Genomic DNA, 27,822 nt, shown 5'->3' with positions numbered 1-27,822 from the left:
TATTGCACTACAACTGTTTAACATGGTGAAGCACTTACAGACACACTTCAGAGATGCTCACAGCAGCATATGGCATCTATATCACCTTTCAAAACAGCTGACAAGTTATATGTGCAGCCTCCAATTACTTTCTTTAGGCTTGTCCTCTTAGGTCCGCAACTTGTAAACAACAGTATTTATACAGGACATTCCCAGTAAGGTGCTCCACGACCATTACGAGCACATTCTGTTTTTAAAATTTTAAAATTTTTAAAATTTTATTTCCTATAAGATATAAATTTTATTTTCTGTAAGATACAAATTTTCCCTATCTTAGATACAAACTGAGAATAATCAAAACCTCTTACATATATACACCAACACAACCCCAAACTGAAGGAATGAGGAGTCTATCGGCATGGAAAAGGTACATACAGGATAGCAGGCTCGCACATTTGCTGTCCTTCAACATTCTCTGACTTCAAAGCAGGACCTATGATAAACTAGTCTCAGTAGCAGCAGAAACATCATCATTGTACACTTAATCAACTTCATATTCTAAACAGCATTTTCACTTCAGGAATTTCAGACCTTTGCAGCCCATGCTTTCTCCTTTACACCTGCTGTATAATCCCAGAAGAACAAAATATCACACAGAAGAGCTAACTAACTGGGAACTTTGTCATAATTAATTAGTTTCAATCAAGCTGACTGCCCAGAATTAATTTCCTGCTGACTGGAAGAAAGTGACATTGATGCCAGCCTGCCCACCTGAGTAGGTTTATTTAGAAGAAAATAAAGACCAAAACCAAACCCACAATCAAAAAACAATTGAAGTTCTTTAAACAAGAATTAAAAGTAAAAAGCAACTCCCTACATGCCCCAACCTTCTGACTCATGGAATGTCTTCCCAAATAAAATCATGTTTCTAGCAAGTTCTTTTGGTATATTCTATCACTAACAAATCAATGCTAGTCCATAAAACCATTCAAGTATGCCAAGCCAGTTCAAGTGGTTTGGGGCTAAGACAATTTGCTGTTGTCATCTTCTATAGTAATCAGCCAAATACACAGAACATAAAAAGCATTAGCCAGTGCCTCATGTGCTCCAGTGTGTATTTTGCATGAAGGGATTCAGAACAGTCTACTTGGCTGACATCAGATATTTCTTAAATTATTTTATTTTGCTACCCTCTTCCTAGGGTTCTAAAAAAAAAAAAAAAAGATTGGATTTACTGATGCTCTTCAGAATTCACTATCACCATGTCAGCAGCTGCACTCTTTTCCAGTTCCAGTGCATATGGGTTATACTCTTCTTCAAGTTTTCTCTTCCAGATTTTAACTAGGGAATATTAGAATTAAAAAAAACCAAACAGAACAGGTTACTGTATAATACTTGAGGAAAAACTTAAAATGAGAAGGCACACCCATTCTCTACTTCCTCCTCAAACGCAGTGCTGAGATAAGTTGGCACGTGGGCATGTTGGCGTGGACACCACATGACATCACATGGCCCATGAGAGAATACTTCAGGAGTGACAGGATCCACTGAGGTCCTTCTGTCCAGCCCCCTACTCAAGCAAGGCTAACTCCGATGGTGGACCCAACTTTGGAAGTTTTGAAAACTTCTGAGGTTTTTTTAAGGAAGTTTTAAGTTGCCTAGTATCTGTGATAACCGTCATTGTCTGGTGACTATGAGCAGAGCTGGAGGAAGGTGCTTCTAGAAGTGCAAGGCCTTTACAGGAACACTTTTGGACAGGAAGATGCATCTCAAACAGGCTTCAATACAAAACTTAAGTCCACCATACTTACAGAGTATGCACTTCTAGAAAAAAAATTTAGAGGATTTTTTTTAACAAATAGAAATAATAAGGAACTCTGTTAAACCTCCTTGGACAAAGCAATGAGTACCATCTGCCATCAGTGCATTTCAGAGAGAAATTTCCTCCAAGACTCTCTCAGCAAGAGCTGACCTCAGGTTTATAAAATTAGGGGGGTGGGGGGAATCACAGAAAAGCAGAATTTCCCCCCTTACTAACCACTAAAGTGTCAGGTGACATTTGTTTCAGTGAAAATGGTAGAATTGAACAGCACTTTGAATGAAAACTGAACCAAAACCAAGTCAGTAAATACTCACTATAATTTGGTACATCCTCATCAGAGTCCTGGGAAGATGTTTTTCCAGTCTCTGATAAGCCATTTGTTCCATATTCAGTGGTTAAGATGCTGGGTTGGGTTTCTCTTAGTCCTCCTTCAGCTTCTTCCTCTAAAGCTGCTATCTTATCTTTGTAGGCCTTCCTGGCCTCTGTTGTCAGTTGTACCATTCTATGAAAATGGTCCTATGGAAATACAAAATATTAGTACAGCTTAAATAATACAGTAACTTTTAACATCTCCATGCAAACCTGTAATGAATAGTCCTTATTCAGAACATATATGTTCATATATAAAAGTCGAGCAGCTAAGTATGTATAAAGCCAAGAAAAACAAACCAATTACGAGCATTTATAAAACCACCAATTCTCTTGGAAAAAAAAATTTGGAAAGATATCTAGATGGAGAGGATGTCAGAAAGAGATGGCCAAATGACTTTTGAAGAGTGCTGAGTAGCTGTACTTCTGAAATAAATTCTTCATATAAGCCACTGACCTGGGATAAAGAGTACCAGTGTGCAAAAGCAAAACAAACAAACAAAACCTTAAAGTCAGAGTATTTTTTCCCCCTTACAGGTAAAAAGTAAAGCTAAACCATGAACCTATATTTCAGCTTACCTGAGCCCCATCATAGCTAAAAATTCCCACTACACTCACAGGCACTGCTTTGTTCACACAGCGGCCTAAGGCCTTGCGATTAAGGGCAAAAACAAATGGGATATTCTGTTCACAGGCGCAGTCAATGATGTTGTGTAGAGTATCATCCAACCCACCTGGAGCAGACAACAGAATTAGCAAAGAATGACACCGTTCAAGCTGATTATTACTAAAGGACAGTACTGTTAAAAGATGGCAAAAAATACCCCAAGATTATGGGTGCATTTTGAAATTACAAAAGTTTATAGGAAAAAATACATGGATCTCAGTAATAGCATTAGATCTCCATTTTTAAAGCAGATTTTAAAGCAGATTTCTTAATTAGCAGTATCCTTAGACTGCTACTATTCTGTATTTTGTTATATGTGTAGTATAGTCTAATTTAGTACAAAAAAAAGACCCAGCTGCTAAGAAATTATTTAAAAGTTAATAGAAAGTAATGACAATAATTACAGTAAATTTTAAACAGTCACTGACAACTGATTGTCAATCTGTCACCTAAAAGAGACTGATACAGCAGGACTTCTTGTGGCAGCACAGCTGGCATCAGTAACCTTTGTCTCTTCTCAGCTGTGCCAGTGCAATCTTTTGTGCAGCTGCACCGCAAATACAGATCCTAGTTTCAGGTAATTTCCCCCACCCCAGATAGTCTTGACTCAGCTCACACTTCAGCTGCACAGCAGTAAACAATCTGAAGAAGGAAGGCATCTTTTTATGACTGGATTTCAAAGGCTACTCAAGGAAGTTCCACCAATAATAACACTGCTGCCAATATACTGAGTCTGCTTCTTCACATTTCTTTTATTAAACAAACATTTAAAAAAAAAAAATTATTTACCCTTTGACTGAATCTTTTCACAGTTAGGAGAGATGATGACACACTTCAGTTTTTTCAGCTTCAGATGTTTCAAAACTTCTCTAAGACCCATAACAAGCCTGCGTTTTATCTTGGCCTTTACTGGGTCTTTCTGATACAAGCGATCTTGGAAACGAACCAGTTCTTTTAAGAGATCTGTCACACAACTGTCAACTTCTTTACTAAGTACCTGGCTGCAATAACTGGAAGAAAGAATCAATTAAATGTTAAAAGCCCTAAAATTACAAATATGTAACACAGAAATATGTAATATGTAAAATATAAATAATTTACCTCCTATTCTATGTCTTTGCCTTTTTTTCTGTTTCCACCAAAAACACTTGTTATATACAGGAAAACAAAAATTTACTTAAGATTTTTCTCAGTGGCTCAGAACTTACAGAAAGTTTTGTTACTTATGGTATCTGGCTCCCCGATCAAACTGTATTAAAAATACATACGCACATGTACAATAAACTTAAATATATGTATTTTATACCAATAAGTATGTATGTTTTTCTATTACGCCATTTTTCTGAGGGCATTTATTTTGACCTATACAAATCAAAGTACAGCAACCGAAGTATAAAATCCTACTTTATTTCTATAAATACAAGGCTGCTTATTACAAAGCTGGAAATCTGGATTAAATTCCTCCTCCCCAGGTTCATATTTTTCGTCTGTCATCCTATTTCACTTATCAGACTACAGCCTTGTGGTGCTCATAAGGAAAGGATATAAACAGATGTACTTCATCCTTCTAGTATTCCCTGGGAAAGATCAGGGTTCCATATTATTCCCCCCCCACCTTTTACACAAAGAATCGTTCAGTAAAGAAAGGTCTCAAAGAGAGAAACTAATGATATCTCAACTGCACAGCCAACAGAAAGATGCCAACTGGCTATTTCACAGAAGTTTATAAGAAGAGATCACAAGATCTATCCTGGATCTTAGAGACAGAATTATCTCAAAATTTTACTGAAGTTACAAAGGTTTTTATTTACTATTTCCAGCTGATTTCACTAAGTCTCAAAGTCAAGTCTACTAAAACACTGAAAATCTAATCTAAAGACACAAAATATCCTAAGCTTTCCTGAATCCTCTACATCCTATAATAGGTAGGACTGAGTTGCCCTGTACATATTCAACGCAAACTGTGCTTTCAGTAAAACAGTGTTGCATAGACACAAATTAAATAATTTTTAATGCAATTACAAGTTAAATTAGAGCTAACACGTGGCATCAAGAAGATAAAGAATGGCTGTATCAGTATTAACCTTTACTATAATATGAACTGCAAAAAGGCCAGTGGTGCCTTTAAGGGAGGAGAACTAAAAACACTGCTTACCTAAAGTAACTGTTTTAAACTGTCATGATTGGATCTCTGACCTCTTCACATATAGTCATGACTATTTCTTCTTTTATAAGGAAACATGTATACACATCCGTTTCAACAAAACTAAAAGTGTTTGCACATAATAACCCATAAATCTTCGCTTTATTTCTCTGCCTAGCCACAACATGAAAACATCATTTGGCTAGTCACATTCTTTACATTTTTGCCATTTGGTCTGGCAGCAGAAAACCAAAGTACACACTAAAGATAAGTAAGGTGTACTACGCTTTTTCTTAAATATTAAGCTGGTAGTCTATGTATTTAAAATAAGGTACTTATACTTTAAGAGCAGCTCCTTTTCCTTCCTTAGCCTCTAATGAATTTCTGATTTTTTTTTTTTCTTCCTTCAAGGAACATGCATTTTGGAGTGAATATTACAACAATGTACAGACTATTTCTTCAGATATCATTTCTTTGTTTGTGTGTCAGCTTACAGAGAAACTGAATAAAAATTTAGAACCTTCAGTCTAAACTCCAATTAGTGTTGCACAGAATGCAATTGAAGTTATCTTGTTTGAAAAATGCCATACTGGTGGTACTGTGGAAAACCAGACGTCAATACAATCAATACTTACTCTCTAAATTTCCTACTATGGATTTTTGGAAGATCAGAGGTTAGCTGCTTTGAAATCATAGAACCTTCTGTAGATTCCTTGATCCCTGTGTTCTCCACAAACCCTTCAACAGCTTGTGTTACAGGAACAGCTATCATGTAAATAAAGATATTTCAATGAAAAGACAGACCAAAAAACACTGTGAAGAGACTAACTTGTCAAGTATTTCTTGAAGAGTCATTACTTTACAACAGTTTGTGGTAGTAGAGAAACAGGTCATACTTTTTTTATCTCTTAGTTTTTATTATTGTACCTCTTTTTAAATAGATTGCCAGAGAGATGCAGGGACTCTCGTACGACATACAAAAAAATCCAACAGGCATAAAAGTGTGGAACAGTAATCAGAATCCCAATTACTCAACTACATTGACTATCAGCTTTGGCACACTTTAAACTCTAGATAAGCCCAAGCTGAATCTTAGAAAATTCTGAAGTTGCAGTTTTCATTTGGCAGTATTTGGTACGCATTTTTGAAAGTACTAAGTGTGCTCACTCTCAAATCTCCATCTACATACTGTATTATAGCCTTCTCTTGAAAGATACCTGCTTGACTATCCTGTAGAAGCGTTTCATCTTCAGTAATATTTTTTGCAGACTGACAAGTATTATCTTCATCTTTTGGTACTGCTGTCTGTTCTAACAACTGTTTCTGTTTTCGTTGTTCTCTTTCTTTCAGAATAATCTAAAAAATATAAAACCCAAATCAATTCAATGTCACATAGATAGCAAGCAGTTTCTTTTACCAAGTGTTTACATACAGACCATTCGTAAAGAAGTTTGGCACTGTCATTCAAAGTTTACAACATTTGGGGTTTTTTTAACTTGCACATAAATGAAGGAAAAATACTCCCTAAATCTACATAGAAAAGGCCTTTTTGCTTGATTACCCGTGTCTGGGTAGAGAAAATAATTACTAGGGATCAACTACAAGGGCAGAACTAAAGTTAAAGTGACGAATTGTTTCAATGCAGAGAAGCTGGTGAAAAAGTCTCCCTCTTCACGTTTCTTCTTCCGACTGTCCATTTGTAGCAATTAGCCAAACACTCAAGTACATACATACACATATATATGTGTGCACAGTTACCCTTCCCCCTTAATCCCCTGTTAAAAATCTTGAGTCAGGCTAATAGATTGCTGTCTCTGAATTTGCTGGTTGAAGAAAAAGAAATTACCATGGATGGTACACAGAAGGAAGGAAAGTAGGACATACGCTGGTTTCAAACATGCTACTGTAGGTGAAAGCAGTAATAGGCTTCCTGAAACTCATCTTCCTTCTCTGCTTTCATAGCTGCTAAGAAGCGGTTATTGTATACATGACCACTAGCTCAGCTAATCACCCAAAATTTGTAATTAATTACACCACAGAATCTAATTGCAAAAGTAAATTTTTCCATTTGCATTTGTCAAAGACAAACAAAGAACAAAATAAGCTCCCTACCATACTCAGAACACAGATATTACACAGACAAAGCAATCTTTGTCTTCTCAAACCTACTTTGGAAAATAGACAGCATGAAAATAGTACAGCCAGAAGAGACAGTAATTAGTGTCACCCCCCCAGTTTGTCATATGTTTTTTGTATTGCACAGTTCTCAAATTCAATTAAGCAGCACAAAATGACCACTAAACTACCTTCACTAGCTCTGTAAGAATTGTTCTAGACCAAAAAGTGACCTAGTGATGGAGTGGTATCTCAAAATCCTCTGTATAGAAGACATGACAGGAAGCAACGTGAATGGGCAAAGAGGGAAGATACAAGAGAAGTCGCCAGGTGGATCTAACACTAGTTGCTGCAGAATCAGCTGAAGTTCTGGCTTGGAAGAGCACAGAAACATTTGATCCATTCTCCCCAATCTTACAAGTAAGTGTATCTTGTCCAAACCAAGTAAGATTTCTTTGGATGTCCCCCTGTACCAATGATGTGTGGACACTTTTGTAGTGGCACTTGTTCAGTTAAAGTGATTTAAGTGAGAATACATTTTGGGGAAATTTGTATATGCTATTTAGCAAGACCCCCCTCTTCTCCCCCACCACCCTTCCCCTTTTTCAAACCAAGGAAAGCTAAAATTGAATTTCCACAAGTGGATGATGAGATGCAGATCTCCATACCAGAAGGTTTAACAGACTCACAGAATAATACTGAAGTACTATATTGTACTATTTAAGGTAAAAATTTGAGCACCTTTTTAAGAGGTGTTGGTCTCTTTGCTTTAGGGACTTCCCTCTGTTTCCCTTTCTTTACCAAAGGAGCGCTGGAATCCAAAGGGTTATGAGGCATCTTTCCTTGGTTTAACCGGTGACTTTTTGTGGCTGCAGCAGGTTCTTTAGAAAGCAATGGTATGGCACCACCAACTGAGATTAAAAAAAAAAGTCTGCATCAGACAACTGTAACAAATACCTAAACTAGAATCCAATGCAAGTTTAATGACTGGATTAGGACTAGCATAGGAATATTAAATTTGTGTTGTGTTGCTATTAAGAATATTTATAGGCAATCCTGTGTCATTAAACAATGTTATTTAATGAAGATAGCCCTCCCAAAAGACTGACATGTCCTCTACTTTTATTACACAACTAGAATCACAAGCTCTGTCCCTGAACTCTCAAAAGCAGAATTTGGCAAAACACTGCACTCCGAGCTACTTTCAACACCACGCCATGCCAGCTTGGTAAACCTTCAGGAATCTCCACGTTTCATTGTAATGGCATTTCCTCCTCCACAGTTTCTGTACTGCGTGTACATAAATACTGAGTTGCAGTATTACAGATTTTAGATTTAATTGCTGTAAATAATCTGGAGCACTCACTCCTACCATTTGTTATGCCTTAATGAAGTTGGATGAAGTTCATTTGCAGATGGGCAATGAGTAATGCGAAGCTACAGCTAAGCTGCTTTTGCTTCACCAGCACAGCTCTCAGGAGATGTCTACTTTACTTGCATTTTTCAGAGGGTTTAGAAGCTTTAAATGACTGGCCAAGTAACTGAACCTGGACCTTCCAAACCATGACCTCACACCCTTTTCAACTCACTATCAGCAGGAATTGCTGTATCATGGGAGAGCACTTTGTCAAACTTCAGTTACCCGCAATATAAACCAGGTTACATTAGCAAGTCAATGAAGAGGATGACATAAGTTTCAGTGGTATGAGCTTAACACCTTTGTGCCTCAGGCAACCCCTCTCCCCTAAAAAACACACAAAGCTTCTGGCAGCTTGTTTTAAGCCAATCTTCATTTACTGCTTCCGAAGTATTTATATGCTGATCCTCCAACACCACATACAGTACTATTAGCATTAACAGTTTACTTCATAAAACTGCTACACCGCAACTTTTCTTTTTTGGCTCTGTGTAACAAAGGCAAATTGAGAAGACCGCCAACAACATTGTGCAGTATGTTAACCTAGGTGGCTACAAGAATTGAAGCTGGATTTGAAGCAATACACAAGTATACATCCTGCAGACATACGGTATTTCCTTCACTGTGTACATCATCTCTTCATTTCACATTCACAGAGTTCTCATGTTCCTGAACTTGATGGCTTTAACAGTATGTGTCACTTTGCAGGACCGATGCATTTCCAAAATGTAATTTAAATTCAAGTAATTGCTGCTTTACTATGCTGTTCCATCCATACATTATTTACCAAATGAAGTGGTAAGTGGAATGAAATAACTTTGTCTGCAGCCACATTCCTTGCCCTTCTTGTTCACTATGCTTCTCTTCTAGTTCCAGAGGTCAGCACAATGCCACTTGACAAACTGAAGTTACATTTTGGTATACACCAATTTAATGCGTGCACTGAATGTTAAAAAAATAGTATAAAGCTGAGGTAACATCTGCCTTATACTTCCAGGGTAGGAACATGACATATCAATTTCTCTTCTGCAGCAGATTCAGACACAGGCAATTTAATATTAGAAAACAGGTACTGTGACCCATACCTTTGGGTTCCACCATCTACTTGCCAATCCATGCACTGTGTAATTTTATATATAAACAAAACTGGTTATTAGCACCTCTGCAGCACTGAGTCTGTCTGACTCAAATGAAAAGAAGATCAATTGCAGAAAAAGAATTTTAAAAATCATGTTACAAGTTCTCTCAGTTAGTGTAGGAAAATCTCACTGATGCTTGGTATTTTGAGCTTTTTACTTAAAAGCTCAGCTATCATCTTAAGCATTGTGATATGAATTCTCCGGTGATTAGCTATCTTTCTGAAATATTTTTTTAAAAAATTCTTTACTGAAATAAGGAGAGAAATCTTATCATCATTTATTACACAACTATCAGGCATGACAGAACTCATCCTTTGGCTTGGGCTGATTGACTCTCATACAACCCCTGTGTTTGCAAAGAAGCTTTTTCACTTGCGTTACAGCTCTAGGATTTCTAGCATCAGAAGAGCTTAAGAAAGCCTTTGTTACTGTGTAACCCCTTGCTACAGGTTCACCTCACAACAGTAACACATGTATTTAAGACAAAGCAAAAACTTCCACAAACATTTTCAAAGCTAAATTTCAATCACCTCTCTTAGATATTTATCCAAAGTATTCTTTTACAAATCGTTGTCCTGAAGATTTTTCTTTCCCCAAGTCTTCCTCCAAACAATTCAGATTTTAATTTTTTTTTTTTTAAAAAGAACCTTCATTTTCTCTTGTATCTTGTGAACTGTGCTCCTATCTCCATATTCAGAGATCATTACAGATCAGAAAGCAGGCTACATTTAATGTTTGAACACTTAAAAACAACTCCAGTTGAAAGAAAGGAAATTTCGTCATAACCAATACCTGAAAACACCACAGGTTTGGAAGACTGTTTTGACTTCTCTGTTTGCTGCTTCTGCTCCAAGACTGCCAGCATGCCACCCAAATCCAACTGCACGGGAATTTGACTCTTCTTACCACTGCCCCTGGATGTTTCCTGAAAAAGTTCAGTACCAATTAGTAATGGTCTCCATTTCAGAATGTAAAGACTGTATTTTGTATGGTGTGTAATACACTCAACATCTTCATCCAGGATACTTTAGATTTTTAACTTCATTCAGTGAAAGTATTTTGATCTTTAAATACACATCAACTTTAATGTGAAAAATTAAAAAAAATCAAAAAACATTCAAATAACTTTTGAATAGCTACTGGAATAAAGCAAAAAAGTATGAAGTCTTTAATAAAGGAGGTGCTTTATGTCAGGCTCCCACTTTGGACAGACTGCCACCTATCTTTGGAAAAGAAAAAAGGCTTACCAGAATTGAAAGTTTTGTTAAAGGTACAAAAAAACTACTCTGTGAATCTTCCAGGGTATGTGACTGCAATACACATATATCATTATCTTTAATGCCTTATTAAAAAGAGAGGTCATCATCTTTTAACACCATTTCCTCATAAGCAGTAATCTTCTTGTCTGCTTTGAAGAGAACGCAAAAGTGGTGTCCCACACTCGGCACCACATTTAATGATTCGGTATATAAAAAGATTACAAATGAATAGTCTAGCAAAGACTATGAAAGAGCAAACTACAACAGCAGAACACACTAAGGAAATGACTCACAGATTTTGTACTTTTAGAAGTCTTACCCTGGAGGATGAATTTATTATAGCTTCTGTTACAATAGGGTTAAGGAATGTGACCTGCTCCTTCTAAGCCTGGGATCTCATCTTGCATCAGAGCTATGCCAGAACCTAATCATCAACATGGAACTACTTACTGACCTCACTGTGGTTCTGTATTTCTTCTCCTTGCTCCAAGCTAAGTGGATTTCCCTGCCTCCTTGTCTTAATCCAGCAGAACCACTTTTAAGAGGTTCCCAACTCCTTCAGACAATCAGTTTGGACTGAATTTATGCCATGATCAAATAAGACAGGTGAAAGAAAAATTCTTGGTATCTCAAACTCGCAGTCATTAATGAAAAGCTAGTATTTTTCCCTAAACACTGTATCACAAACCAGGGGCTAGCAATTACTACCGTTGAGTGCTTTTAATCAAGAGGATTTGTCACTTAACTCAGACTATGAATGACAAAGTATGAATACAACTGCAGATGAGCTTGGACTTAGTCTTATATTTAAATATGCTAACTTACCTTGTAATTTTGAGTTGTAAGCTTATTTTCAAACAGGAATTTATTTACCTGTATTTTCTTTTTTTCTAATATAGAAGATGAAGCTTGCTTCCCTGACTGTCCATCCACCTTGGGAGTTCCATCCAGTGTGGGAGACCGACTATCCCAAGGCTCTTCGAGGAGATGGATCTTTGAAATTTAGAGACAATAGGTGACAAGAAGGAAGAGAAAATATTTAAAGACACATGGAAAAGGGTAAAGTGAAGATGATATTAAATTCAAATAGAACACAGACAGTGGGATTGACTGCACTCTCAGAAAGTTTGTGAATGACTCCAAGCTGAGCAGTACAGTTGATGTGCTTCAGGGAAGGGATGACATCCAGAGCGACCTTGACAGGCTTGAGCACTGGGCCTGTGTGAACCTCATGAAGTTCAACAAGGCCAAGTGCAAGGTTCTGGACCTGAGCTGGGGCAATCCCCAATATCAATGCAGACTGGAGGATGAAGTGATTGAGAGCAGCTCTGCAGAGAAGGACTTGCGGATACTGGTTTATGAAAAACTGGATACGAGCCAGCAATGTGCGCTTGCAGCCCAGAAAGCCAATTCTACCGTGGGCTGCATAAAAAGAAGCACAACCAGCAGACCGAGGTAGGTGACTCTCCCTCTCTACTCCGCTCTCATGAGACCCCACCTGGAGTTCCGTGTGCAGTTTTGGGATCCCCAGTACAAGAAAGACATGGACCTGTTAGAGCAGGTCGGAGGAGGGCCACAAAAAACAGTCAGAGGGCTGGAACACCTCTCCTATGATAAAAGGTGGAGAGAGTTGGGGTTGTTCAGACTGAAGAAAAGGCGGCTCTGGGAAGACCTTATAGTGGCCTTCTAAAAGTGCAATCATTTATTGACTGCCATTCTACTTAATCAGACTCATGATTTCCTTCTTCTTTTCAGATTTGGAAGAAAAAAAAACACAGCAAGGCAGCTTCATCTTCAAATACTTGTTACAGAGGAGTATGAGTGGCTTAATGGTCATGTGTCTCTACAACTTACATAAGCTTTGAGAGGTTACATCCCACTTACGCCTACAAAGCTAAAAGGTTTCTCTCATTTGAGGTGCAAGTCTGTAGAGTACTTTCTTTATAACAAATCTGGTTTGAGCAATTACTGAGCCTTCTGCTACTCATTCTTCCCTGTCAACGCAATTTACTGTCTCAAAGCAAACAAGGGTTTTGGTTTTTTGTTTTTGTTTTTTTTTTTTTTTTTAAAAACCACTAATATTCACAGTGCAACAAAATGAAGGACAAAAATTTCTAGCAGCAAAACTAGTTTCAAAGAAACAGAAACTTGGAATTTCACCTGTATTATTTATGTTATTTGCTTTGCAAAAGCAATCATATTTCTAATCCTTGTGATTTATGTTTGGGATTCATTCCCATATTAAATCACTTTCCAAATTAATCCTTGGGATTAATTTGACTCATCTAAAAAAAAGCTTGGATTTATAATTTATGTTAGACTCAAATTCTTACCCTTGTACAGCTTGAGAACAAAGTGTTACACTGGTTCAGATGCCCTTGAAATTCGATTATATGAACAAACAGCAAAGGCAGAAATTGAAAGAGTCTTAGTATTCTTTTTATGAAATGCAAAATTAAACCAGAACATTACTTGTAGGAAAATAAACTGCATAAACAGAATTCATCTGAACTAACTTCAAGTGTCCACAACAGAGGTGTCTATACTGGAATTAGTGGCCCAGAGTTTAGGCAGCAGTTCAGAGACCAAAAAGGTTATCTCCTTTGGAATGATATGAAACTACTGAATACAGCGAGTAGTTCTTCCCTGTCCAGAGAGTACCTACGGGGATTGCCATGGGCAGAGCCCCACACCATAAGCACCTAAATTTAGTCAAAAGAATTTCACCTTTAGTCTCATTTAAAACTTGCAGTCTTTTCCTTCTTATTTTCTTAACAGTCACATAATGTTGTAAGATTACTTACTTCAGACTGCTTTCTGACAGCAGAAGTAAATGATGATTTCTGAGATCCTAGTCTGTTTCTCCTATCAGAAGCAGCTGCCAGATCAGGAAACTCCTCAGCATCCTAAACAAATAAATCAGAAGGTGATTTTATAAGAACTATCAAGTCCATATTCTCAAAACTGAGTTCAAATGATTTTCTTCCTGCTTATCAAACGTTCATCATAATTTGTTTCACTGTACAAAAATTGAGAAGCCAAGTGCAGTGCCACCAACTATAATCAGCACTACAATGGTTAAGTCACCTACGTGGCAGCCAATTCAGGGCTGAAAAAGCTTACAAAAGAAGTGCTTCCAACAGCAGCTTGTTATTGTCGTCAGCTGATACAAATAATTAGAGGTAAATGGCTCCTAAAGGAGTATTTTTCAGATCATTTAACATCCTTGCAAACAACTTCCCTCTTCTTCCAGTACAGTCTCCAGCTGTGCAATTCTGCCTTAAACATGTGAGTGGCGAAGAACAAAAAGGGCAGGCAAAAGGGTAATAACTCTTGGCTACAGTATGGAAATAAACAGATAAACCACTCAAGGGATTATGTAGGTTTAGACACAAGAGCAGATTTTATTAGGAGAGGATACATTATCCAGACTCCAGATTAACTACGTGCAGACAGGCTGGAGCTTGCTCTGCACTGGTCACCTTGTATCCACTACCTCAATCATAACGATCCTGATCCACCAGCTTGGTTTTCATTCAATTGCTTCTCCTCCCACTTTCTGAAAGGCCTTTTTAACTGTGATACAATGCTACTGAACACACCAACACTTCTTCTGCAGCCTGAAAGACTTAATTTAAACAGCCCAAGGTAAGAAGCTCTAGCAGAAGAACACACACACCTCACTCAATGAACTATTTTTAAAGAAGCTTGGAAGTATGCCAAAAGATGACTGCAAGAAAGGGAAAAATGTTGCACAAATACACTCTTTCAGCTTAGGGACTTCTTGAACCAGAGGTAATACCTTTGCATTTAAATAGTGCTCACAAGAATAAATTTTTATTTCAGTCCGTCCAATCACTTCTTGAATTCAAATAAATTTCTCACATTTGCAACATCCAATAGCAAAATGAATAATTAAAATCTAGCACTCAGTGTGACGTTACACTTCCTTATATTTGCTCTTAACTCACCACCTACAAGAACCAGAGGACATCAAACAAAATTAGAAGAAAGATCAAATAATTTCTTTTTTATTTCCTTGTCACTTCTGATTCCCACTTAGCCATCTATTTTACAGACTGTGAAGTCCTAGTTTATTCAGTCTTGCCTCCCCCAGAAATTGCTTCATACCTTTCATTATTTTTGGAGCCTTTTGTCTATCTTTTTTTAGTTCAAGTATGTGTATTTTTTGAGTGGGGGAAACACAACAAAACAAAATCCACACTATATTTAGATTGGACATGTCCTGGATTTATGTATTGTCATAATCCCTTTTCTTTTCTATTTTCCTAATAATTCCCAGCACTGTTTGCATGTTTGACCAGTACTACCCACACTGACCTGATTATCAATAGCAGCTTCAATTTTTTTTCCCCTCAGGGAAAACACCTAGCTCAGGGCCTACCACTGTGTATGGAAAAAACAGGATTACTTTTCCCCAACTGCATCCATTTATGGTCATTAACAGTGTCTATAAATAAGTGACTTTTATAAAATTAGTAAGCGATCCAATACATTGCTCCAGTGAGCTGCTGCACATAGCAGAACCTTCTTAAATCTGCTGGGTGCCCAGAAGTTCCATGTGTATGATCCCTTCATGCTCTTCTATTTCAAAAGCATCATACAAGCATCTCGCCCATTTTCCAAACTGATGAGCACACAAGCATTCCCAGCAAACTAGGCGGGTCTGAAAGCTGTCCCCCACTGCTACAACAGATGCTGCATCCGCATCACAAATTTCAGTGCAATGCGTATGTCCTCTTCCATGTTTCTATGCCCTTTTTTCCATTTTGTCTTCAATAGTCCCATTACCTTCCCACTATTTTCCATGACTCCTGCCATTCTCTTTCTGTTTAGATGATAAGTCATTCACAGGTCAGACATTGTATGGTAGCATATAGTAAAAATGGGGATGTTCTCATGAGGGAAAGAACTTGCAGATCTTTGATTCTACCCATAATTCTCTAACAAAGAGGTCTGTAAACAGTCACTTCTTGTGCTGTTCTAGGACAATGAACCACACAATGAAAAGAATGTGTAGCCACAGTACTGCTCCATGCTCCATGTTAAAATGTACAGAACAGAAGCCAGCCGTGAAGGCTGCTTTATGCTGTCATTTCAGAGAGTGAACATTATGCACACTAGATCAAACATCCAAATCAACACATGTACATAGTACACTGGGCTTTCAATGAAGCACTGTTAAACCATGGACCATACAACAGTTCTGTAATGTGGGAGCGTCTAAAGCCTCCACAATACCGACACACAAAAATATCAAAATATGCATATTACAGCTATACGAATTCAAAAAACTCCTGGAATTAGCAATCAGGAGTGTAAGCAGCAACAACTGTGTTCTACAGAAATTGCTTCCAGATGCGAGATGGGTAGAATTGCAATACCAGCACCACGTTCCTCAAAATTATATTCCCCGTCCCTTGTGCACTTTGCTTTTTGTAACAGTTACTACATGATATTTTTAATTTAGGAAATTCGACTTTTATTGTTATCTGTTAATATCCAGACTCTCAGATGCATCATTCCAAATTTGCTTCTAAGCCTCTTCTGCACTCCTCTGTGCTCACTGAATACGCGATGAGTCAAGAGACACAACTGTTCCCTACCAGTAACTTCTGAAAAACATCTCAACTGAAACACACCTGAACCAATATCCTCTATAAATAGGATTTGAACTTAAATTTGTACAAAGCTGTGTTAGCATCTGGTCTTACAATACACTCATAACACTTAAAAGAACAACAAAGACCTCTTCACTGTACCTCAATCCTTGGTGGTTCCTGTATTGTAGCAGATTCATCCTGAGGTTTCTCTACATCAGTGGGTGACTTCGTTTTTTTCTTCTTTTTCTTCTTTTTTTTCTTCTTTTCTGACCCTTCTTCAGGCTCAGTTTCACTAGCATCATTTTTTGTTTCTGACTGCTGAAAAAATCATGAGGTATGACCATTAGAAATGGATTTATTTCAATACCACCTACCAAAATAAATGCAAGTGACCACACATATACAACTAGGCCATTAAGTGGACAAGGAAAATTCAAGGTCTTAGAAATTCAGAACTACTGCAAAAACTTTTCATTTGAAGCACATTGCGCAGTTATCAGAACGTATTGGGACTACTGAGATTTCAGTAGGAAATACCCACCCAAATAAGGCAAGAGTTCCTTTCATGTCTCATTCTGAGGCTCAGGAATTCAAAAAAAGTCTAGCCTAAAAGTAATGTATTCAAACCAGCTACTTTGGAAGTTCATGTTGCTGGAGTAGCGCTGTCTTTTTGACATCTTGTTATTCTTTTCCACTACCAGAGAAGAAAAATTCTAGTAAGGACAAGATAACTTTATATTACTTCTGAAAAGCTACATTAAAAGTGGACACTGTACAAAGCCTAGGAAAAAAATGGCAATGTCTCACACCAAGAGACACAATAACACAGCGACAGAAATTAGATTAGACAATTCTCAAGTACCTTTGCTTCACTATCCTGTTTCCCTTTGCCTCTAGAAAGACCTTCAGATGCTGGTGATGACACAATTTTCTTTGGGGGCTGTGAAAGTACCATGGCCCAAGACACATGTGGCGGAGCAGAGCCATCTGCAGGTGTTTCAGGAAATGCCGCTGGGAAAAGAGTGAGGTACAAAGATGTTGCAAAAAAACTTCTCAAATACTCAAAAGAAAAAGGATCAGTAATAAATGAATCAAGGACTAGCAAATAGAGCAGAGAGCCATATTCCTCCTGAGGAAGGACTGAAATAAGACACTCACACATCTCATTTCTCCAGAAAGCTTTCTAGAATTGTAACCGCTCCATATATTGTCCAGCACTACTACATACATTTAGCTCAATTAAATTATAATTGGAAATCTATACTGTGTCATATTAACTACGTACAAATAATTCCATGCTCATTTTTAAGCTATTTTTCTTTAAAATAATGAAGTTCTGGTACATTTATATATAAAATTCCTTTAATATTTATTCCACTCATACAGCTTTCACGTACAAGGCCACATCAGTACTTACTAAAAACTTCCCAGTTTTACAGACATACCTACCAACTGAAAGACTTCCTAATGGGCCTTAGTGTACAAGAATTTCACCCACTACCACTCAGAGGTATCAATGTTTTGAAAGAATTCGCACTTAATTAATTTTGTAAATATTTCTAACACACAGCAAATAAAGAAAAATTTAGATTTTGTTCTGTAAGAATGAGAAAAACTTTCACTGAACAATTAAACTGCATAGTGCATTTACATGGCAAGGTTTTGGTAGCGCGGGGGCGCTGCAGGGGTGGCCTCTGTGAGAATGCGGACGCCACCGGCCCCAGCTGGCTCCAAAACAGACCCACCACCAGACACAGTTGAGCCCATCAGCAACACTGGTGGCGCCTATGTGATAACATATTTAAGAAAGGGTAAAAAACACTGTGCAGGAGTTGTGAGAGGGAGGGGTAAAAAAAAAAAAACCATGAGAAACAGCCCTGCAGACACCAAAGTCAGTGAAGAAGGAGGGGGAGAAGGTGCTCCAGGTGCTGGAGCACCTGCATTCCTCTGCAGCCCTTGGAGAAGACCATGGTGGAGCAGGCTGTCCCCCTGCAGAGGAAGGAGTGGCAAGTCATCTGCTTTGCCCATGATGGGCGACTGGTGAGCAATCTCCCTGTCCTTACCTTGACTCACAAGATTTTTTGTCTTATTTTCTCCTTCTGTCCTGCTGAGGAGGGAGAGTAAGAGAGCAGCTGTGTGGGAGTCTGACGGCCAGCCAAAGGTCAACCCACCACAAACTGCTACTTTATTCTGGGGAATAGGAACTGTGGATAGTGTTTGAGGAAAAAACATTATCAGATGATTTTAAAGTCTCTGGGATAACTTTATCCTTAGAGGGCCCTTTAAGGCACTTCAGCAGATTAAATTGTCCTTTCTGAATCCTTACTGAAGTCAGTGAGAAGGACCAAACTGTCCAGACTGGTGCACGTCTGTATACACAGAAATCCAGTGAGAGGCACTTAGACAGTCCAATGCATAATGCATGGGTGCCTCCAAGACAGAGTCCTGCTGAGCAGAACCTTTCTTCACACAATTCTGGATTTAAGTATTTCAATTAAATTTAAATACTTACTTACTTGAAACTAGCCACTTGATAGTTTGTGGCAATTTCAAACAAAACAAAAAGCTCTGCATCCTCACAGCCAGACAACAGGTGAACAAAACAAAAAAAGGGGATATTTCAGCACCACAGTTCTCCACAGCTATCCTTCTTTGTTTAACAGACCGGACAGAAATAAGATATGCCACAGAATTTTTAGGTATATACTAGATTCTAGACTGCCACTACTTAAAATAAATCTGCTTATCAAATATTTACCTCTCATTTATTCTTGAAAAAAATCTGAAAATGACTCAGCAGACTTCCAATAATCAATATGCATTACCTCCTCTCATCTTAAACAACATAGGAGGCAACTACAGCAGTATTAGCCCTCAAGCATCAATGAAACAACAGAGAAGGAAGATAATCCCAGTTTTGATCTGCTGATGAAATCTATAAGCAAGAATGAGTGATAAATGGTCGCTTCATTTGAAAGAACCTGCTAATAGCTTTATTTGTTTGGGTTTTTTCTTTTGCAATGAGCTTGCTGTTTAATTTCTTTTTTACTTCACACATCAACAGCTCCTCAGAACACTTTAGTTTTCCAAATAGATGAGATGCAAGCAGATAAAATATGGGGAAATAATTTGTCTGGAGCACTTACCTCTGCCATCAAATGAAGATGGAATTAAGCTGGCTACTGTCTCATCTAAAGTTTTTGATGAAGCTTTGCTTTCCACAAAAGTATCTTCCTGTAAAATAGACAGTCAGGTATTATAAAAGTGGGAATAAAATAGCTGACCTAAACAGAGCTAAACATAAAAAAGCCCATAAATTAAAAAATTCTCAACCCGTGCACAAAGAGAATTTTGTAGCGTGACTTTTTTTGTTACTTTTCTTAGTGGAACAATCATTTCAACACTACCGCATTACAAAATAAACGTGGATCCCTCTCTACTGCTGTACAAGCAAGATGATGCCTTCTTACATTTTACAAAAGCATCCAAACAATGATTCTAAGAACGAACAAGAAAAAGTTTTAATGTTCCAAGGACATTAAAAGCAACGTCCATCATAAAACTCAAACTAGCAATGAAAAATGAAAGTCCAGGTGACAGCAGAAAGGTCTTTTTTCCATCACAGGTGGTCTTCCACTGAGAGGCACTGGAAATATTATGCTTTTTGGATCCTTCAAAATTATTCAGCTTTAATCACTGTTGAAAACTGATTCAATATGTGACCTACTGCTGAATGTGTCAGTATTGTGTTTACTAACAAAGAGGGAACCAAGGGAATCAAGAAGAAGACTAAAGTTAAATGCTTGTGTCTTAACAATATTTTTTCCTCCTTCTGGAATTCAGTTTCTTATTTTCATCCTTTAGCACAAAGCAATTAAGTACACTATTCCAGACTTTTTTTTTTAATCTGTTAAAACTACTGGATAAGTGACTGCTTACCTATTATTTCCAGGCAAGAGAAAAAACAAGAAGCTCTTAAGAAACCTCGGGAACATATGTGCTCTGTGTAGGCAAGCTAGAAGTCTAGACCAGAGCAGTACCAATCTAAATTCCAACAGTATTTGGCTTTCCCCTATCTACTGGCAGCACAGGCAAGGAAAAAATAGTGAGAAAGTGTAAAAGAGGAGACAGCAAGCACTGACACCACCATCAACAAAAAAGAATCATAAAACCTCTAGCTATGAAACTTCTTGCTGGCAAGCTACTTAAACAGGTCTTAAACTACCATACTAAATGCAAAATACTTGCATTCAGAAATGCTTGAACTTTAGACAAGTTTTATTTTTATGAGTTCTGCAGCATGAAAGCATCAGCTAACCTCTGTGTTCAACAAAAGAGACACCTGTGGTTGACTAAGGCACATAATGTTACTTTCCGCTGAACATACTGGTCCGCTTTTATGCTGTACATTCAGTATCTCACTGCTTCCCAAACTCTGGGACTTGTTGAAATCCAGAATGGTAGCTTCAAATGCAGGTACAGGAAGAGACTCTGTTTTTGGAGTTTGAGTTGATTTCTTGTTTGTAGTTTTATTGAACCTGTCTGAATAAAGCATGTAAAGTCTAAATAATTAAACTTGCTTGTGATCATTTCTAGGTACATTTTATAGTACACTAGTTGACATAACTACAGTAATCATCACAAGAACTATTGCTACACATAGCTCATATTAAAAAAAACCACCTTGCAATTATAACCAATGTGTATACACAACACTGACTCAATAAGCAACTGTAAATTCAGATGCTTGCTTAGGAAATACTTCATATCAGTTTACATGAACTTGTTCAATCAGCAAAAAGACGTAAGTCACCATCCCTTGTGAAAAAGTCACACAGGAAAGAAATCCTGCTCCTTAATTATTCTAGATTTAGAAACATGGTCACAAACTGGAGGCTATAGCACAGTCAACAATTTTATGTCTATTCCATGTACTTCTAACCAAACAACACATTTGTACCTGGCTTCACAGAATCTCTGCCGCATGCGGAGGTCTGGAACGAAGTTCTGTTCACAATTCTGACAGAAGAGTAATCTCCATCATGCCTTTTCTTGTCTAATTTTTTCTCACCCTCTTTTGATCTCCTCTGCTGCAAGTATTTGTGACATATTTAGTTGATTTCACTTGAACTTTGTAAAGTCATCAAGTTTGCCTTAACTTGAGTTACAGTTAAGCTCTGCATCTGGAGCTTGACCATCAAGTTAATACCACATACGTAGTTAGTATACCATAACCACAAATAACCAATAAAAATAGGAACAGCCAGTTAGAGATTTGTTATTTAATTTTTATCTACCTTGTCAACTATGCCATTTTTAGCACATATTATAGCCCAAGCAAGAGGGATTATTCCATATGTTTCTAGACAACTGTACTTTTAAGACTCATTAATCAGAGCATTCCCAGTAGTTTAAAACTGTTTGGTTTTAAATTGTCCAGTCTGACTTTCTAAAACTGAGTTTCTTCTAGAACAGGGCTAAAATCTTAAAAACATTCCAATCTTTTGACTAAACTACGTATTATGGGCAAAACTAGGCAAGACTGATGTCAAAAAAACCCAAAACACTTGAAGCAGACAGAAATTAATTACGAAAGACACACTTACATGATCCCGGTAAAGGAAACACATTCACCTATACTTTAAAGTCCCGAAAGCCTTGTGATTCTCGCAAGAAACCTCACTTGGCAGAGCTGGGCTCAGGAATCAGTATGGCAGGCAACGAACGAGCACTAGGCTTGCATTTATGAGAAGTATACTGTATCAACCTAGACAAGTGTCTTAACTCTTTCTGATTACAGGATGCTGTACTAAATTCAAAGTTCACTTGGCAGCAACATTATTTTCTTGGGTGGGAGGACAAGGAGTTTCCTGACCTCCAAAGCTAAATTGTTAAAACTTTAGGAGATGTGATCAAATTAACGCAAAGCTGCAAAGAGCAATTATTTCTCTTCAAGCTCACAAAAAAAAAAAAAGGGAAGAATGACAAAAAGACTGTCAAACAGTACACAGCTCAGCATAACAAAGATTGCAGAACTCCTCCCAAAAGCTAAACCAAGTTTCTTCATACTACATTACCTGTGCTAACGCTGAGCTAATCATTTCTCCAGCCAGCTTCAGTGTTTAATTATTCTCTCAGGAAGAAAACTACTAATTTTAGGTGTCTAGCCTTTGTATCTTATGTCTAGTAATGCATGCTTAGGACCTAATCTTACAAGTTCCTCTACACAGGCTTGACCACAGTGAAACTACCACATCTCTGCCTAGGGAGTAAGGTCCACCAGAAGGATGTGACTGGAGAACAATTACCTGAACCAGTTGGAAACAACAGCCCCCTTACAAATCCAAGAGACACAACGTCTAACCACAGAGGGAATGGGTTAATAATAGATTTGATTTTTTTTCCTGATTTTTGTATTTTGAGCAGTTTGTCTATTTTTTGTTTGAAAATATTATTCAAGTTTCAGGAAATTTACCCCCAAATGTGCACACACACAAAACTACGGAACATGTTTATCGAACACTTGTTTTACTTTCACTCAAAAGTAGAGAACATTTCTAACATGAACCTTTCTTCCCTCTCCACACCAACACAAGTTCCTACTCTCTGTGGATTGTTTTCTACCTGTAACAGGTCTTGGAAATCCTTCCATAACAGATGTGGTCTCATCACTTATCAGCCACATAACTGATTACAGCCACCAGGTCTCTCTTAATTCAGGTTCATGGAAGCTGCCACTGGGCTCAAGAAAATCCCTTCCCCCTCCCCCCAAGCCTAGTGAACAAAGGAAAGCATAGTTCACAAATGAATGGTCTTTTTTTTTTTTTCCCCAGATGCTGCTTTCTGAGGAAAAAGAATTAAAATCCCTTCATGTTCCAAAAATGCAACTTGAAAAACTGTATTAATTTGAACTGCAGAATTCCATGAACTTTTCTGAAATCAGATTACTACCATCCTCTTTAAATGCCATTCATTACCACTACAAGAACAGAGAGTGATTATTCGCTTTAAAAAGATGAACCAAACATTTAGAAAGATTGATCTAAAGTAAGATTTTAATTTATTTTTTAAAAAACAGGTATTTGCTCACCTTTGAAAGATTCTTACTTTCTTGTCTGATTGGATACGTTTGCTCAGCAGATTCACTGACTATTCCTGAACCATTATAGTGTGTTGAGTTGTTAGAGTTATATTGTGAGCCAGCTACTGGATATACATTTGAAACAACATCAGGTGAGTAAGAGCAGCTGGAGTATTCACAGAAGGCAGGATCTCCCAGAACACTATGTGATGGACATTGAGAAAGAGATGAGAAGTCATCCCATTGCAAATCTTCAGCATATATTTGTTGCCTAAATAAACATATTATTCCTTGGCTGAAGAATTTGTTTAACAAGAAAGCTGTATTTCAAAAGAAAACTATTCCATGTTACTTCAATTAAGTATTTACTCACCACTGCAGACTGCTTTAAAAATAATTAATTTTGTTTTGGGACACCAGGTAGTTTAGCAAATATTTTAACACACAGATGTTCTCTGTTTCCAAGTTTCAAAGCTAGTCTGCTTTGCAGTTATAGTCCTTGTTTCCTTTCAAGGTTATCAAGGATCTTCATAGTTATTTTCAGTAGGCTTTTTCTTGTGAAACAAACCAAAAGCACAATGTAACTACAGGACATGCATTACAGACTTGACTGCAAAAATACAAACATTAAAGAGTAAAACCTGTCTTGAAATGCCATAATAACAAAGTAGGAGTACAGCATCTTATGGGGTATAAGACATGTATGAAACACAATACAGGATTATAAGATAATCATTAACCGACCTGCATTTAACCATCACAATTTATGAAAACACAACATGTCTGGGGCATGCCTTTTTCCTTCAAATGTACACTCATAGTTCCCTTCCAATTTCCTCCTACACTTTGTACAGAAACTGTATGCTGAGATTCAAATTTGATTAGGGAGAAAGGAAATTTCTCAGCTTAAGAAAGTTGCATTTAGTTTTAAAGCTGTTCACCATGAAGCGGCGAACCTCTGAATCTTGGGTAGATAATGAAAAACAGAGAAACTTTCCCATGAGAAGAAGAGGATTCAGGTAACACATTTCTTACTGCCTGTTGCAATTCTGATAGACTGTAGTCAAAACTATAAAAAAATAACCAAAAATAATCAAAAATAATCATAGTTTACATACAGAGAAGAAAAGTAACAGATGAGAGTCAAAAAATTAACTATGGCTCAGTCCCAACAAGGCAAAACATTCATCAGAATATTGCTGCTGTCTGCTGTGTTGTGGGGTTTTTTAATGCTAATTGATTGAATGCTGATGCTGTGTTTTTTCTAATGCATAGATCAGGCCATACTCACCTCAATGTTGAATGTATATTACAAATCAAAGTGAGTTGAAAATACTAAGATTTCCTGTAGGATAAAATGAAGGCCTATAATGAATGTGTTTGCTAAGGCTCTGACTGAACTTGTTAGGACACACTGATAACTTCACAGTAATTGCAAATTAATCCAACGCTTAGAGTTCTTGAGAAGCTGAGAAGCAACTAGAGAACTATGTAACATCACAAGATTCTTACAAGACTCGATTATTTCCTATCCTACCATGTACGCTTTTTTCTAGCTTGCTCTGGGGTTACCAATACTGTTATTGTTATCTACTACAAATAACTTTTTTTTCGGGCCTTACTAGAAAAAAACTTTTGGGAACCTGTAGCATTCTTACTAAAACTGCCTTTATGGGGATGCATGGGTCATGCAGAGAAGATCCAGGAGGAGCCCCATACATTATTTAAAAGTTTTACAGCATGAGAAACCTTCTCAGAGGATCTTTTCTTCCTTTTATATGACTATATTTACCCCAGCCTTGTCAAAACACAATCATTCTTTCACCCAAGGACTGGATTCAGCTCCTTCCAAAGCACAAATGAGCCAGGTTACAGACCAACAAATACTCCTTAATGCTCTGTAACAATACAGGCCCTTGGGAGCAAGAGACAAGGTACTAGACATATGCCCAAAGAACATAAATGCAAAAACCTAAATCAGGAAGACAACGCACAAGCATTTCTACAGTTAGAATATTAATGTATCAGAGCTTTGACTCTGTAAGGGTATTCAATGTCCAAAACCGGAAAGTTAAAATCCCCCAAGAAATAAGATTCAGAAAATATACATACTTATCCAAAGATGGTTCCTGAACAAATGGGTAGCATGTAGTTAGGTACCTAGGAAAGACACATGCTTCTGAGGGTTCTGACCATGCCACAGGTACCGCCACATGTTTTGGAACAAAAGGTTTGACCTCTGCTGACAACTTGATGCCCTGAGAAACAAAACATTTTTTGGCTACATGCGTTTGGAGACTAGTGTTGTAAGTAAAAAACACTCATCCTTGTCAGCTTAACTGTCATAGGAAAGTGTTAAGTTTGCTCTCTTCTAACAAAACATGCAAAACAATAAAGGTCACCAAAAGGAAATGGAGAAAGAGGGAGAAACAAACCCAAGGAATTCTAAGAGAAACATGACTGCTCTGGAAAGTTATTTCCTTTAATACCCACATTCATTATTAAATACTCACAAAGGTCAGTTACGGAAAGGATAGAGGCTTGCTTAACACAAGATGCAGTAAACACCGAGATAAGAATTCTTACTTTCAATTTGAACAATATAAGCTAAAGCTCATAACATATAGTAGCACTACTGTAAAATCAAACTCTGGCATTAAGTAACAACAATGGCTTTGTGTACATCTGTATTTTAAGGTAGTCTGTCTGAAAAAAATAATTATAGCACAAATCTATTAAGATGAATTTCCCATTTGTTCTGAATTACCATCAACTTAAACTGGATAGGTATACATGGAAGGACATTGTAAAGAGACACAAAGTATTTATTGCCGTTACAGTGTTAAAGTGTGTTACAGTTCTCCACTCACTCTAATGCATGCCACAAGTCATTCCTACAGTTGATGGTGTATTTTGGGGTAACTGACACACTGTGTGAAAAATGGGGTTTTTTCACTTCTCAAAGCCAATTTCAATGACTAAATAGCACACAATGTTTTTAAAAACATTTGAACAGTAATTTCAATGCTTGAGCACATAAACTGGCCTTCCTGTATCCTATAGTGCCTCAGCTGCCACTTGTATCATAAACATTCAAAGAGTTCTGACGGTGTAAATTACAAATAACTGCAAGCTTTTCCATTTCTGAATTTACCAGGCAGATCCAAACATACAATGAACATCCACTGTAACAGTGAAAAATAAAACGGGAAGTTTGCGCAGTTAAGAACACTAATATATATGAACGACACAAGCTTGGGAGGTAATTAAAGCAAAGCATTATTGAACAACTATTGAGAATACCTCATGCACTAAACACGTAGCGTATCACAGGAAGCAACTGTGATTTGCAGGCCAATCACTAACTTGAAAGACGCCCGAGTCTGACCAGGAAATAAGTCCACGTGCAACGCAACGCCGTTGTTACTGGTCAGAATTTGTGCCCCCATCTTTGAAGCGACTGGGACGTCACTTCAAATACTCCGCACTCTCTGAACAAGAAGCGGTTTTCATACTGACGCTCACTGGAAGTAACGCCTGGGGTTCCCCCTCCCAAGCGGTGAGGAGTGCCTCGCTGTGCATCAGCCCGAGCTCCCCATCCGCCCCCCCCCCCCCCCCCCCCCGGTTCTGCCCCTCCAGAAGGACTCTTCTCCGCCCTCCCCGAACCAAGGGCTGAGCCAAGGCGCGGGGCGAGTCACCCGCCCCGCCCCGGCGGAAGCCCGTGGACGGGCGGAGGGCTCGGCCCGGCGAGGCCGCAGGCAGCCGCCCCTGCGCGGGCAGACCGCGGCCTCCGCCAGCCCGGCCGCCGGGTGAGAGGAAGGCAGCCCGCCGCGGGCCCGGGGGCGCTGCGGGCCGAGGCAGGCCGCCCGCGGCTCCCGCGCCGGCTGGCTGGAGGCGGCTCCGCGCCCCCGTTACGCAACAGGCCGGGAGGAGTTGGGGAGGGAGCGGGGGACTGCCAGGAGCTGCCGCCGCCCTTACCTCGCCGCCTCGGCCCGAGCCCGGCCGCCTCTCCGCGGACATGCCGTGGGCGGGCGGCGGCCCCTGCCCCGCCGCAGCTCGCTGCCCTGCCGCCCCGCGCTCGGCGCAGCGGCGCGCCGCCATGACGTCGCCGCCGAGGTAGAGGGGCGGTGGCGGGGCGGTCCCGCCCCCGCGGCCCAGGCGGCGAGGCGGGGCCGTGAGGCGCAGCTGATCTTCGTCCCCCAAGAGA

At 38.6% G+C, this 27,822-nt stretch overlaps 1 protein-coding gene across 1 annotated transcript; it reads right to left on the bottom strand.

Annotated features, from left to right (window-relative positions):
• Window positions 1-295: 295 nt before the first annotated feature.
• SECISBP2 (SECIS binding protein 2) lies at window positions 296-27,635 on the bottom strand. The gene is made up of 18 exons (XM_059833590.1): window positions 27,594-27,635; window positions 25,728-25,873; window positions 23,625-23,817; window positions 21,495-21,624; window positions 20,922-21,076; window positions 19,681-19,768; window positions 17,397-17,545; window positions 16,694-16,852; window positions 13,715-13,816; window positions 11,784-11,903; window positions 10,444-10,576; window positions 7,837-8,006; window positions 6,198-6,336; window positions 5,616-5,745; window positions 3,627-3,847; window positions 2,750-2,904; window positions 2,116-2,317; window positions 296-1,320 (listed from the first exon to the last, which is right to left on the bottom strand). Exons 1-18 carry the CDS (start codon window positions 27,633-27,635, stop codon window positions 1,211-1,213), a joined length of 2,544 nt encoding a protein of 847 aa, XP_059689573.1. The 3' UTR covers window positions 296-1,210.
• Between the last annotated feature and the right edge of the window lie 187 nt (window positions 27,636-27,822).

The sequence above is a fragment of the Gavia stellata genome, chromosome Z (genome assembly GCF_030936135.1).
Source record: "Gavia stellata isolate bGavSte3 chromosome Z, bGavSte3.hap2, whole genome shotgun sequence".
Classification (NCBI taxonomy): domain Eukaryota; kingdom Metazoa; phylum Chordata; class Aves; order Gaviiformes; family Gaviidae; genus Gavia; species Gavia stellata.
The sequence above is the reverse complement of the archived record's forward strand: the minus strand, read 5'-3'. Positions and strand labels throughout refer to the sequence as shown.